The 12,321-nt window shown below is 39.9% G+C and overlaps 1 protein-coding gene across 1 annotated transcript in view; it reads left to right on the forward strand.

Annotated features, from left to right (window-relative positions):
* Positions 1 to 12,321, forward strand: part of CARS1 (cysteinyl-tRNA synthetase 1) — a 736,066-nt gene that overhangs the window by 644,562 nt on the left and 79,183 nt on the right. The window contains exon 20 of the mRNA XM_044059397.1: positions 1,558 to 1,625. Coding sequence (XP_043915332.1) covers positions 1,558 to 1,625 — 68 coding nt within the window. The remainder of the gene's footprint in view (positions 1 to 1,557; positions 1,626 to 12,321) is intronic.

The raw sequence follows: 12,321 nt of genomic DNA on the forward strand, positions 1-12,321 counted from the left end.
AGAATTGCTTTCCCGTGCATGTATTATAAATACTGTATCGTTATAATAGGATCAAAAGCAAGAATTATAATTCTCCAGGGCAGTGTGATTTTTACAAATAATTTTCATTGTATAATTGCTGACAGTTGGACATTGCCTTTTATTGATGGTTTGTTAAACACTAATATCCTTAGTTTGTTTAGCTTTCTTTCCACAGTTCTGAACAGATACTCAACATATACTCAACATATTTATATACTCTCTATTTATTAACTGTAGGGGCATTTGCTTTGTTTATTTATTTGCATGTAGAATTGTGTGCTACATTTTTTGTTTTGTTTTATCATTTTAACTGACAGCTTTCATCCTGGGCCTTTGCTGAAAATGTGATCTGCCCAGTCAGACTTTCATGGTCAGCAAATGCCAATAAATAAATAAATAAATCTCTTATGCTTGAAAGAAAATTAAAATAGATATTTAGGGCGATAAAAGGGCGGCATAGTGGTGCAGTGGTTAACATTGTCGCCTCACAGCAAGAAGTTCTCCGGTTCGATTCTCGGCTGGGGTGCCTTCTGTGTGGAGTTTGCATGGTTCTCCCTGTGTTCGTGTGGGTTTCCTCCGGGTACTCCGGTTTCCTCCCACATTCCAAAGACATGCATCTGGAGCATTTCTCCCCGGGCCTCCGCTGAAAACAGGCTCTTTGGAACCTAGTCAGACATTCCCGGTCAACAAATGTTAAATAAATAAATAAATAAATAAATAATAAAATAATTTATGTTTTGTTACTGGGATGTGCAAAGAAGCAATGCCTATTCTTTAGAATCCTGGGAAAAAATGTTGTGTAACCACAGAGTTTTAAGCAGTTTAGTAGTAACTGATAGTTTATCATATGTAAAAAAAAAAAAAAAAAAAAAAAATTGTAGTACTTGTATACAACAGTAGAGCAGCAGAGTATGTATTTTGATACTATCGCACTGTAATAATAATTGCACTACAGGAAAGAAAAATTAAGTGCCTTAAAGTACCCAGGAAATGGAACTGGAATGAAGTAAAATGACATGTTCAGAACAGTAGTCATAGCAGTTTAGGTATAACCAGTATAGTTTTAGTCTAAGATTAAAAAGAATAGAGAAATACTTCAACCAAATGTCCTTTATACTAGGATAGAAAATAAATTCATTTTAAGCCATCTGCTTATTAGCCTTGAAGTTTACTACTAATGTTTTGTTTCTCCTACAAAATATAACAATTGTCATCTGAGAGTGCTCATTTTGCAGACGTGTTTTTGAAAATTGTCTTGATGGCAATAAGTGCCCTACAATTATTTCAGGACTTCTTATATAAAAAAAAAAAAAAAAAGCTGGGTGGTGTATATTTTGGCTCAGGAGAAGCCACATGAGGCCTGATTGTATTCCGCCTGCTTTATATGAAGTCATGATTGTTGTAGAAAAAGTGAAGGAATGTGGCACGTAACTAGGCAACATCTATAAAGTTGGGGATTGTATAGAAAGTATTTTTTTTCAAACTGTTGTAGTTTGATTTATTGGGAGGATAACATTGTACTTTTATTGTTTTCAGGACTTCCAACAGTAGTTAAACTAGTAGACAAGGAGACGCTGCTAAAAGAAAAAGAAGAAAAGAAAAAGGTATGAGTTATACACTCAGTGAGGATATACAGTTTGAGACATTCCTTGATGATCAACCATGCATAACTGATTTCATAATGTTAACAAGAATTCACCTAGCAGTAGGTCCTGTGGTTTGCGAGTTAGTTTTTGTTTTATGATTGATGTGAGTATATGGCTTCTTAAGGTCTTTTCTAAGAAGCCATCTTTATTCTTGAGGTCCCAGTCGTAACAGTTTAACAGCAAAATTGCTACTGATTATAGGAGTTGATACTAATTATGGGAAACAACATCTGCATTTGTGAATATGATTGTTTGCTTAAGTTAACAGTATGGAATGGGGTAAGGAGTGCACCCTGGGCCACAGCAGTACTGTCATCTAGCAGAGTCCAGGTGTTGGGCATAAGCACATACAAAGTAGTACATTCCCACCCTGTAACTGGTGTTGTGCATGCAGATTTGCCAGTACTGTAGGTGGCATGCTTTCCCAAGCTTCCATAGGTCACCAGGGTTGAGGAATAGAAGAAAACAGGCTTGCTGAGGAGGATATCACCAGAGGTAATCTGTCTAGTTCCCCATTTTAGAAACAATTAAATCCTGTCCTGATCTATATCATCCACCCATCCTGCATCATGCCCTGTTCTGGGTTTGGGGGTGAAGAGTAACTGTAAAAAAGGGTAATTCCTTTTGTCTGTCTGATGGTTGCATCAGCCACGTGGAGAAAAAAAATCATTAAAAATGATACAAGAGGCTTAATTCAGAAAAATAATAAAAATAATAAATTCACTGTTGTTGTGTAGGCTGTGCTGATGGCAACAGCAGTGAGAAGGACATTGTATGTCCTCAAGGGGATAGAATCCAGAAGCAAAAAAAATGATGTAGACACTCTTCTGGGGCTTTTTCAAGTAACATGCTAAGTACTATGTACAGTTCCAAAAGCCATCATGTAGACATCGTGCTTGTAAAAATTGTACAAAGGAAAGGCACCAACATGGTGTGTGGGATGAAGGGAGTGGATATAATCATGGACTGAAGAACTGTGAGCACTTATGAGAAATCAGAAGAGAGAAGAGGAGGTGAGCATGTTGTAACTGTACAACATTGTATATGGATGATGTGAAAGAGTCACCATGAAGAAGAAGGAAGTGGACACAGGTAGTGGCCTGAAGGGGCCTCATACTGAGTGGATCCATAAAAATGTTACTCACAGACAGGGTTGCAGACTCATATAATTGATTACAAGAATGTGTGCTGGAGGAAAAACCTGTGGAGCCAATCAGGAGGGCATGAGACAGGTAGAGAAAGGATAAGAGGTAAGGGAGTTGGTAGAGGGAGTTAGGATATTAATTGCACTAGACAGACTATAAGCTGTCTCCTGAGGGTTTGTTTATTCATTACATTGCAAATCACTTTGTTCTCATTTTGTTTCCCACCTTCTTCCTGTATGCTTCCCTTTTATTGTAAACTCAGAGAGAAATTAACTAGTTTGATCTCGTTAAACTTTGACATTGAAGTGTTAACTGTCCAACAAACAGCGTACACAATTTTATTTTAACATCTCTGACTCATTACTAAGTTTTTTTATGTTATAGATTATTAGTTTTTTAAGGTCTGAATTTTAATCTTTACTGAATGTAGAACAATAATTTCACTACTTTGCACTGTTCTGTCAGAGTTTTGGCATTGTTATTTACTAAGTGTGTAAGGCTTTCAGCTGTTTTCTCTAAAACATCTTTTGCCATGTTTTCACTGGCCAGTATTGTAAATTTCGACTATTCTCAGTTTAGTTTTGAGGTGGCCTTTTTTTCTCATCCATTTTTAACAGCTTCTCTTTTGATATGAATTCAGGAAACCCATATGTAAAATATCCAGTTAAAATGCAAAAGAAATGGATTAAATTTGCTGCAGTGACATCAGTTTAAAAAATACTGACATGGTAGCTGTGTTACTTTAAAAAGCTTGTTCTTGTTCTTATGATATATTACGTCATGTGAGATATACCATATGAGGAAATTATTTAACTGTCTTTGTTCCAGGCATATTATTATCCCATCTTACTTGTAAATGTTTATATTCCCTGTAAAGATCTGCTCACAGTTTGACTTAACTTTTTTTTTACCTTGGAATTTTCATGATTAGTTTGTGGTTATAATCGGGTAATGGAACACTGTCTTCAGTCCTGTGAAATATATGTCACCCCCGGAATTCATAGTTTTCCAGTATCTGATGAGATTTTAGACTTCATGAAACACATTTTGAAGCCCCAAGCAGATCAGACTAACACAGGCAATAGGCAGAATTGCAAACAATGCAGGAAAAACAACTCAAGTGACCGTGGAAAACTTTTATTCAGTGAATTGCACAAAATGGTAACGGTAAGGTAACACAGGCTTTTACAACACATTATTTTTAAGTGGTAGCAAAACCACTAAAATTCAGTCCATTTTTGGTTCATTTCTAAAATTAATCAGCAGTTAAAATGCATCAAAATAATTATTGACTCCAGTATAATGTTTCATTGATGCCAGGAGGACAGTCAGCTTTTTTGTCCAGCAAACTTCCTTGTATTCAGTAAAGCTATACAAATAACTCATTCTGTCAGAAAGAAATGCCTTTTAAACTTGAAATTTAAACTTATGCTCACTTGTCGTTTTCACTCTGTTTAAGCAAAGCATTCATTGCATGTTTCTTCTAATGTCAGGTAGATGTTTTCCAATACAAATATTGGGTTTTCTTGTCCATTTGTCTACATAAATTGCAGTGTTTTTTCACACACTTGTAAGCAGACGATATTACCTGTACTGCAATCAGCATAAGCCCTAAATTCATAAAACTGACTCATAACAGATAGCCTGTTGTTAAATCTATAATGCGTACAATTATATCATGGAAATGATCCTTTTATATGAGTAGCAGTTTCTCATTTTAAATGATCATTTTTATAGCAAAACATAGATTTTAAATGACTTTATCTTCTGTATTGAAAGTAAATTTTTTTTTCTAAAACTTTAACCATTTCCAGCAAAACTGTCAAAATGCTACAGTATCTTCATACCATGTTAATACACCTCAATCCTTTTATATCTATAGGTGTCAATTTACAGCCTTTTTCCAAAACTGGAGCAGACACCATGCCAACAGGTACTACATCAGTCACTAAATATGGTTGTGCCTTAATGCCTCGATTCCAAGAATTCACTACTTAAGACCACCACTCATTCATAAATATTGTTTCATAAGCTCCTTTTAAAAAATCTTCATTGAATAGGTCAAACAGCATAAGACAACATGGCAAAACAAGCAAAAGAAAATATGATGATGTTACTGATCAATGCTGAGAGCCCAGACAAGAAACTCCACAAGCCCTTCTCACCTTGGAGAACATTAATGCCTATGTAGTAACTGAGACATGGTTTAAAATAGAGGAGAGCACTCCAGCTGTGCAGGGTTGTAGTGCCTTGCACACATTTAGACAAGCTACTGCACAGGAGGGGGGGAAAAGTAGAGGTGTCGCACTGTGCATCCAGAAGAGAGTCGCATCAAGGTTGGTAAAGCATGATGCCGTAGAGTTTCTGCATGTCCAAATAACCATCAGGAAGTTCCAATACCATATATTAGCTAACTGTAGAACTCCTGTGACAAAGGAAAGCCATAACACCTATCTACAGGAACTAGAATCGCTCAGAATTAAACCCAATGCCATAATTTTCCTTGGTGATCTAAGCTATCCAACTGTAGACCAGAAAGCCCACACCACCACTATTGCACAAGTACAGAGATTCCTGGACTTTTCAATACAAATGCCCTGGGACAATTAGTCAGAATACCCACTAGGGTAAATGACATCTTGGATCTTACCCTTACTAGTATGGGAACATTTTGCACCATGCCTTGCCTGTCTTCATCACTTAGGTCTGACCTTAAAGTAGTCTCCTTTGAAATAAAACTGAAACCAGAGATCCCTTCAACCCAAGGTACCTTTAGAAATCTCCGTAAGACAGAGCTACCTACTCCTAAGTGATATATTGGAAAGTTTTAAATCCCCACCAAACCCAGTTAACTCCACTGACTAAGCAGAAATGTACACCACCATACTGTACCAACATGTAACCAGCTGCATCGATGCAGCTGTACCCCATTGGAACAAGTGCAGGCAAACCACATTAAAAAATCCACATGGTGGAACAATGATATACCTTGTAATAAAAGGAAAATAACTTTTTTAAACACCTTTATTAAGTTGTCACTTGTGACATAGGCAAATTTACATTTAATCAAACTGCACTAACAAGTTCACATTTCTAAAAATTATACTTCACATATATTGCTGTATATCATATAACCTAAACAACGTTACACAAATTATTTAATTCATGCCCTTTTTTAAGCAAGAAACATCTTTATTAAACCATCACTTACAACACAGGCAATCATACATTTATATTAATGAAAACAAGCCACATCGACATACTACTAGTTGCAAGCATTTTACATCACAAACCATACTGACACACTACCAGTTGCAAACACTATACATCACTTAACTACCCAATCATTTTCAGTCTGACATTACATAGCTCATTTAAGTCATGTCTTCCTTTAAACCTCATTCCTCCCCTGTATGTATTGTTCCCACAATTCCCATTTTTTTCCTATGTTTGCTTCTACCCTTTTCTGAATATCTCAATTCTAGTTGGTTTATCTATGTTACTATACTCACTACTTCTAGTATAGTTGGTTTAGATTTTGATTTCCATTTTCTAGAAATTGCTTTTTTGGTAGCCACCATAATTAGTCACAACAAGGCCTTACCATGTCTAGGCAATTCCAATTCTTTGTCATAGCTCAGAATAATCATCTGTCTTGTTACATCAATCTGCCCAACAAAATTCAGAAGAGTAATTCTCAGAATGTTAATGCCCTTGTCAAAGAAAATAAACCAACATATTGGGTACTTTAATAAAATCCAGCAAAGCCAAGTTGAGGCTGAAATAGCTACCCAAGTCAAAGATAATCTCAAGGCATTTTTTAGCTATGTTCTTAGTCTCAAAAGCACAGCGCGACAATGAGCTGAACTGATTGTGGACGATGTTACCTCTACTGAGGCCGAAGATATAATGAACCTACTGACCAATAAATTTAGCTCTAACTTTACCACTCTCACCCCCTCTGTCTGTCCCTCAAGATGTACCTGAAACAAAGTCCTAAAAGTGCTATCAAAAACTAAAAGTAATGCATCAATGGGTCCTAACAATATCCCTGGATGCATAATAAATAGCATGGCACACAATTTATCCACACCCCTAACAGCACTATTGATTCTCAACATCCACACAGGTTTTGTACCAGTTGAATGGAGAACTGCTACAGTCATTACCCTGCTTAAGAGAGGACCTTCCACAGACCTAGGTAGTTACAGACCCATAAGTCTGACCATCCTCATATGGAAAAGCTTATCATGGAATTAATCAGTGAGGACATGGGGAACCTCCAAACACTGGACCTGTCAAAGTTTGCATTTGTCAAGGACAGATTATGCTTACTCTGTCAGCAACGCAATTACTGAAGGCAAAATGGTACACATGGCATACCACGACCTGACACAATTCCCTACTCAGGCATAGTAGAAAAGTTAAATAAACTGGGAATAAACTCCCATGTCACCCACTGGATTGCCAACTGGCTCACAGGCAGGATATAGATAATTAAAATAGGGGAAGTTACCTCCACAAAGAGACCAGTCATCAGTGGAGTCCCCCAGGGTTCTGTGTTGGGGCCTCTCCTGTTTGGTATCTACTTTTCTGAAGTAAAAGCCAATACCAAAGAGCTCTGGGTGACCAAGTTTGCAGATGCCTGCAAGCCAGGAGCAGTCAGTGAATCTTCAGATGCCTTAACCATCCTGCAGGAAGGTTTGTCCCGAATACATAACTGGTGTCAAAGTCATGGATTGAAACTAAATACCAAAAATTCATTATTGTAGCCTTTGAGAATTCGTCTACCTCAGGAAACTATCACATTGACAATACACCCCTAAGAGCTGACCCAGTTGTATTGGATTTGGGAACTTATGTGGACAGTGACCTAACCTTTGACTAGCTTGTCTCTTTTTGTAAGAAAGTCCTTCTGTATTGCACATAAACAGCTTATAAATAAAAGGATCGTGTCTAGATCTAGGGATGTGATTGTTTCTCTTTACTGAGCCCTCATTAGGCCAATCATTGACTATAACTTCCCCTTTGGCATATATCTGTCCAGGCACATGCAACCACTGGAATGCCCAAAGAGATACCTTACTAAAAAGATACAAGGCCTAAAGAACATGTCTTACATTGACCAACTCAAAGCCATGACACTATACACTGTATCATACAAACTGCTAAGAGGCGACTTGTGTCCAGCATGAAGGCATCCTCCGACCCATTACTAATAGATTTACTACACATCAGCAAGTTAAATGACATCAGAAATACTCTGTCTAGGGATCTAAACCTCTTCTGCAACCGCAACAAAATGGTTTGGAGGGATAGGTTTATCTAGCAGAGCATACTGTTGCTGTGAAAAAGACTCCTCATCCACATAAAATAAAGGTAATTGCTCTCCATATTCAAGCGCGATTTAGCTCTATGGATGGAAAACAGAAAATTTACCCCAGAACTTACCCCCCTGTACTACTTAAGAACAGAGGCAGCTCCTAAATGCTTTATCCCATGCATGCACCCACTCATATTATCAGCAGTATGATCCCAGATGTTCTTCATTCCACATTGCTGCAGTCCTAACTATTGGGTAGTCCGCTGTCCAGTCGGCCCGAATACCAAAGTATATGGCTGACGTCGGTCAGGGCGCATTAGACTGACGTCAGTACGTCAGGGTACTAATGCGCATGACCGACGTCATATCCTCAGTCTTTTTTGCCGCATGGTCCGATGCAGAAGCAGTTTTGCGAGTGCAGGTTGGCGTTCTGAAATTTTCTGAAGTCGGAGTTTCAGACCGAATCAAAGTTGGCTAAGTACCCCGTTGGGGAACATTTTGTTTTTTTCTTGCCTCAGTATTTAACCGGATGTCAGAAAAAGTGAATAACTGTATTTCTTGTGGGAAACAGATACCTCATAGGGATTACCATACCTTGTGTATACCTTGTTTAGGGCCTGAGCACGACGTTGTTGGATGCCGCTCTTGTGCTAGATTTAACAAACGCACTATTAAGAGACGGTTAGACTGTGCCAGGTTAGTGTTTGGGAAGCGTTGTACTTATAAAATGCCGTCGGATGCTCCGACGCCCGCTTCGTCCAAAAAGCGCAAGGACAAAACAGTGAAGCCTAGGGTTGATGAACCGGCAGTCCCAGACGTCGGTTCTTTAGAAGGCTCAGTGGAGCCAGAGGTTTTGCCAGGAGTTTCTTTGGAGTCTCAGGCAGAGACTTTACTGTTGCAGGATGTGCCTTCTCAGGAGGTAGGCCAGGCTGAGGCGGCTTCTCAGGTAACTGTTCTTCCCTCTCTTCCCAAGGTAGTTAGAGCCTCTCCTTCTGTTTCCAAAACTTCTTTGAGAGGTAGGCCAAGTTTAGCTTCAGTGGGCGCTTCTCCTAGCACTTCAGGTTCTGTGCCTAAGAAACATATGCTTAAAATGGCAGAAGATTTAATTACTCTGATTAGAGGTTCTATGCCCCCTCCTGATAAGAGGCCTAGGGTGGAACCTGAGTTTGAGAGTTTTGAACAGTGTTCAGAGGCTTCTGAGTCTTCTGCGGAAGACTTGCAGGAGTATCCTCCTTATTCTGATTCTGATGTGGATGATTCCACTCCTACAGCTTCTCCTCCTGAGGATTTCTCATTTTCAGAGACTCTGCATTCCATGAGGGAGCACTTTAAATGGGAAGGCCAAGATTACTCTGATTCTAGGAAAAGGCTTAGGGAATTCTTGTTTTTACCCCAGCATAGGCCCTTAGCTATACCTCCTGTGTTGAATGTGGTAGAAGATGTTTTTGCAGAGGCTTCCCTGAACCCTGATTCCTTGCCTCCTGCTCCTGTTAAACCTGATAGGTACTATAGGGTGCCTGAAGCTCATAAGTATCTTTTTAAGAGTCCTAGGGTGGACCCGGAGACTGTTTCTCAGGGACCTAAAGGTGTTAAGGCCTCTGTTGTTAAAAACCCTGTTCCCACTGATAAAGAGGCAAGGGCTTTGGATAGATGGGGAAAGAAAGTGTATACTTCTTCCACTTTAGCCATGAGGGCGTTGAATTGTCAGTTTCACATGTTAAAATATCAAAATTATCTCCTTTCACAATTGAAATCTAAGGTGGATGCTTTGGCGGAAGGTATTGAGTGTAAAGAGTTGCTGGATTTAGTTCATGTGTCTGAACAAGTGGGTAAGCATTCTTTGCAATGTGGTTTTGATGCTGTACAGGCCTCCTCGAGGGTGGCTGCCACTAGTTCTGTTCTTCGCAGGCATGCCTGGTTGAGGGATCAGAATTTAGCTGAGCATGTTAAGACAAGGATTTTGGATGCTCCTTTACAGTCTGATGTGTTGTTTGGTTCGCCTGTGGAAGCAGTTTTAAAGAAAATGGGGGACAAAGCTAAGTCTATGCAAACTCTTAAACATTTTTGCAGGTGCAGCCACCAAGTTTAGTAGAAATTGGCCTACTAAGGGATGGACATATCCTGCTTATGATTCCCAGTCTAGGGGTAGGTCTAGACGTGGTAGGGGCAGAGCTCAAGGTTCTTTTAGGCCTAGAACAGGGAGTTCACCTGCTCAGACTTCTGGTGAGGGCAGGGGTCAGTCCTTTCGTAAACAGACCCAATGACCTGCCTTTTCAGCTGCCAGTAGATTCTCGCCTGGCAGCTCCTTTGGGAGGAAGACTGTCTCTTTTCAAAGAAAATTGGGATTTAATTACTCAAGACAGATGGGTGTTGGATATCATTCACCACGGTTACAGGTTTTATTTCCATACATTGCCCCTTTCAAAGGCATGCCAGACGTTCCTCCTCCACAAAGGAAAGAGGCTCACAAGCAAATTTCTCAGTTACTCCAAATAGGGGCCATTCAGCCAGTCCCTGTATCAGAAAGGGGCCTAGGATTTTATTCTCGCCTGTTCCTAGTACCAAAGAAGGGGAACACGTGGAGACCAATTTTGGATTTATCTATCCTCAACACTTATCTGGACATTCCCAAGTTCAAGATGTTGACGTTACAACAGCTTTTACCTCTGCTGGGCAAAGATCACTGGATGGTATCTTTAGATCTCAAGGAAGCTTACCTTCATGTGCCTATAAGACTAAGTTGCAGGAAGTATCTGCGTTTTCGAGCTGGAAATTCTCATTATCAGTTCTCTGCATTGCCCTTTGGCTTATCTACTGCGCCCAGAGTATTCACAAAGGTTCTGGCTCCAGTGATAGCTTACTTCAGGCTAAAAGGAATTCAAATCTATCCTTACTTGGACGACTGCCTGATTCTGGCTCAAGAAAAGAAAGACCTTCTACAGCATCTGGAATATGTTATAGCAGTGCTAAGATGCCTAGGGTATTCTGTGAACGAAATAAAGTCCAGTCTAGTACCCTCTCAAGACATGTGCTTTCTGGGTGTGAGACTGAATACAGCAGCCCAGATGGCCTTTTAACCCCGGACAAACAAAAGAGTCTATCACTTTACTTCCATCAACTATCTCATCAGTCCGTGCTGACTGCAAGGACAGTCCTTCAAGCATTAGGGTTCATGGCATCTTGTATTCTGGTGCTTCCCAATGCCAAACTGCATATGAGGAAGCTACAATGGTATCTCAAAATGTATGGACACAGCACTGCCAGGATTTGGACACTGTCATTCAAATAATACCTTGCCTTCAAAAAGAATTTTTGTGGTGGGCTCAGGAATGTCACCTAAACAAGGGACTCTCTGTGACCCGGCCAGAGGCGAGTCAGATTTTAACGACAGATGCCTCGGACATTGCTTGGGAGCTCATCTAAATGGAAAGTGGATACAAGACAAGTGGCCTGCCAGACTACAGCATCTACATATCAACATGAAGGAGATGTTAGCAGTCCTGTTTGCATTAATGGCTTTCAAGGAGTTACTTCTTCCAGGGCAGGTGTTGATTCTAACAGACAACACAACTGTCATGTGGTACATCAACAAACAAGCACGAACACATTCTTATCCTCTATGCAGGCAAGCAATGATTTTATGGGAGACTGCGCTCAGCTTGCAACTAACTCTTCAGGCAAGGTTTCTGCCGGAGCACAGAACTCCTTAGCAGATGTGTTAAGCAGACAAATCATGGATCCCCACGAGTGGAAACTGGATCTTCATGTATTTCAGAAATTGACAGTGTCATGGGGAACTCCAGACATAGATCTGTTCGCTTCTCCACTAAACCACCAGCTGCCAAAGTTTTGCACAAAGGGGTTTCATCACACAGCTTGGAAAGTGGATGCTCTGTCTTTCAGTTGGAAAAATCTTCATGTGTATGCCTTTCCACCTCTGCCTCTTCTTCCAAAGGTGCTCTTAAAGGTCAGACAAGACAAGCCAAGGATGATTTTAATAGCTCCAGATTGGCCTCGCAACACTGGTACCCACTACTAAGGAGTCTGGTAAGGAAGCCTCCATGGCCTTTACCTTTGATTCCACATCTGTTATCTCAGAAGGACGGTCATCTGCTCAATGTCAAGCTTCACTCTCTTCATCTAACAGCCTGGCATATTCTGTGTTGAAACACAGCAGGTCTCAACT

This window comes from Protopterus annectens, chromosome 17.part0 (genome assembly GCF_019279795.1).
Source record: "Protopterus annectens isolate FY-2018-M chromosome 17.part0, PAN1.0, whole genome shotgun sequence".
NCBI classification, from domain to species: Eukaryota; Metazoa; Chordata; order Ceratodontiformes; family Protopteridae; genus Protopterus; species Protopterus annectens.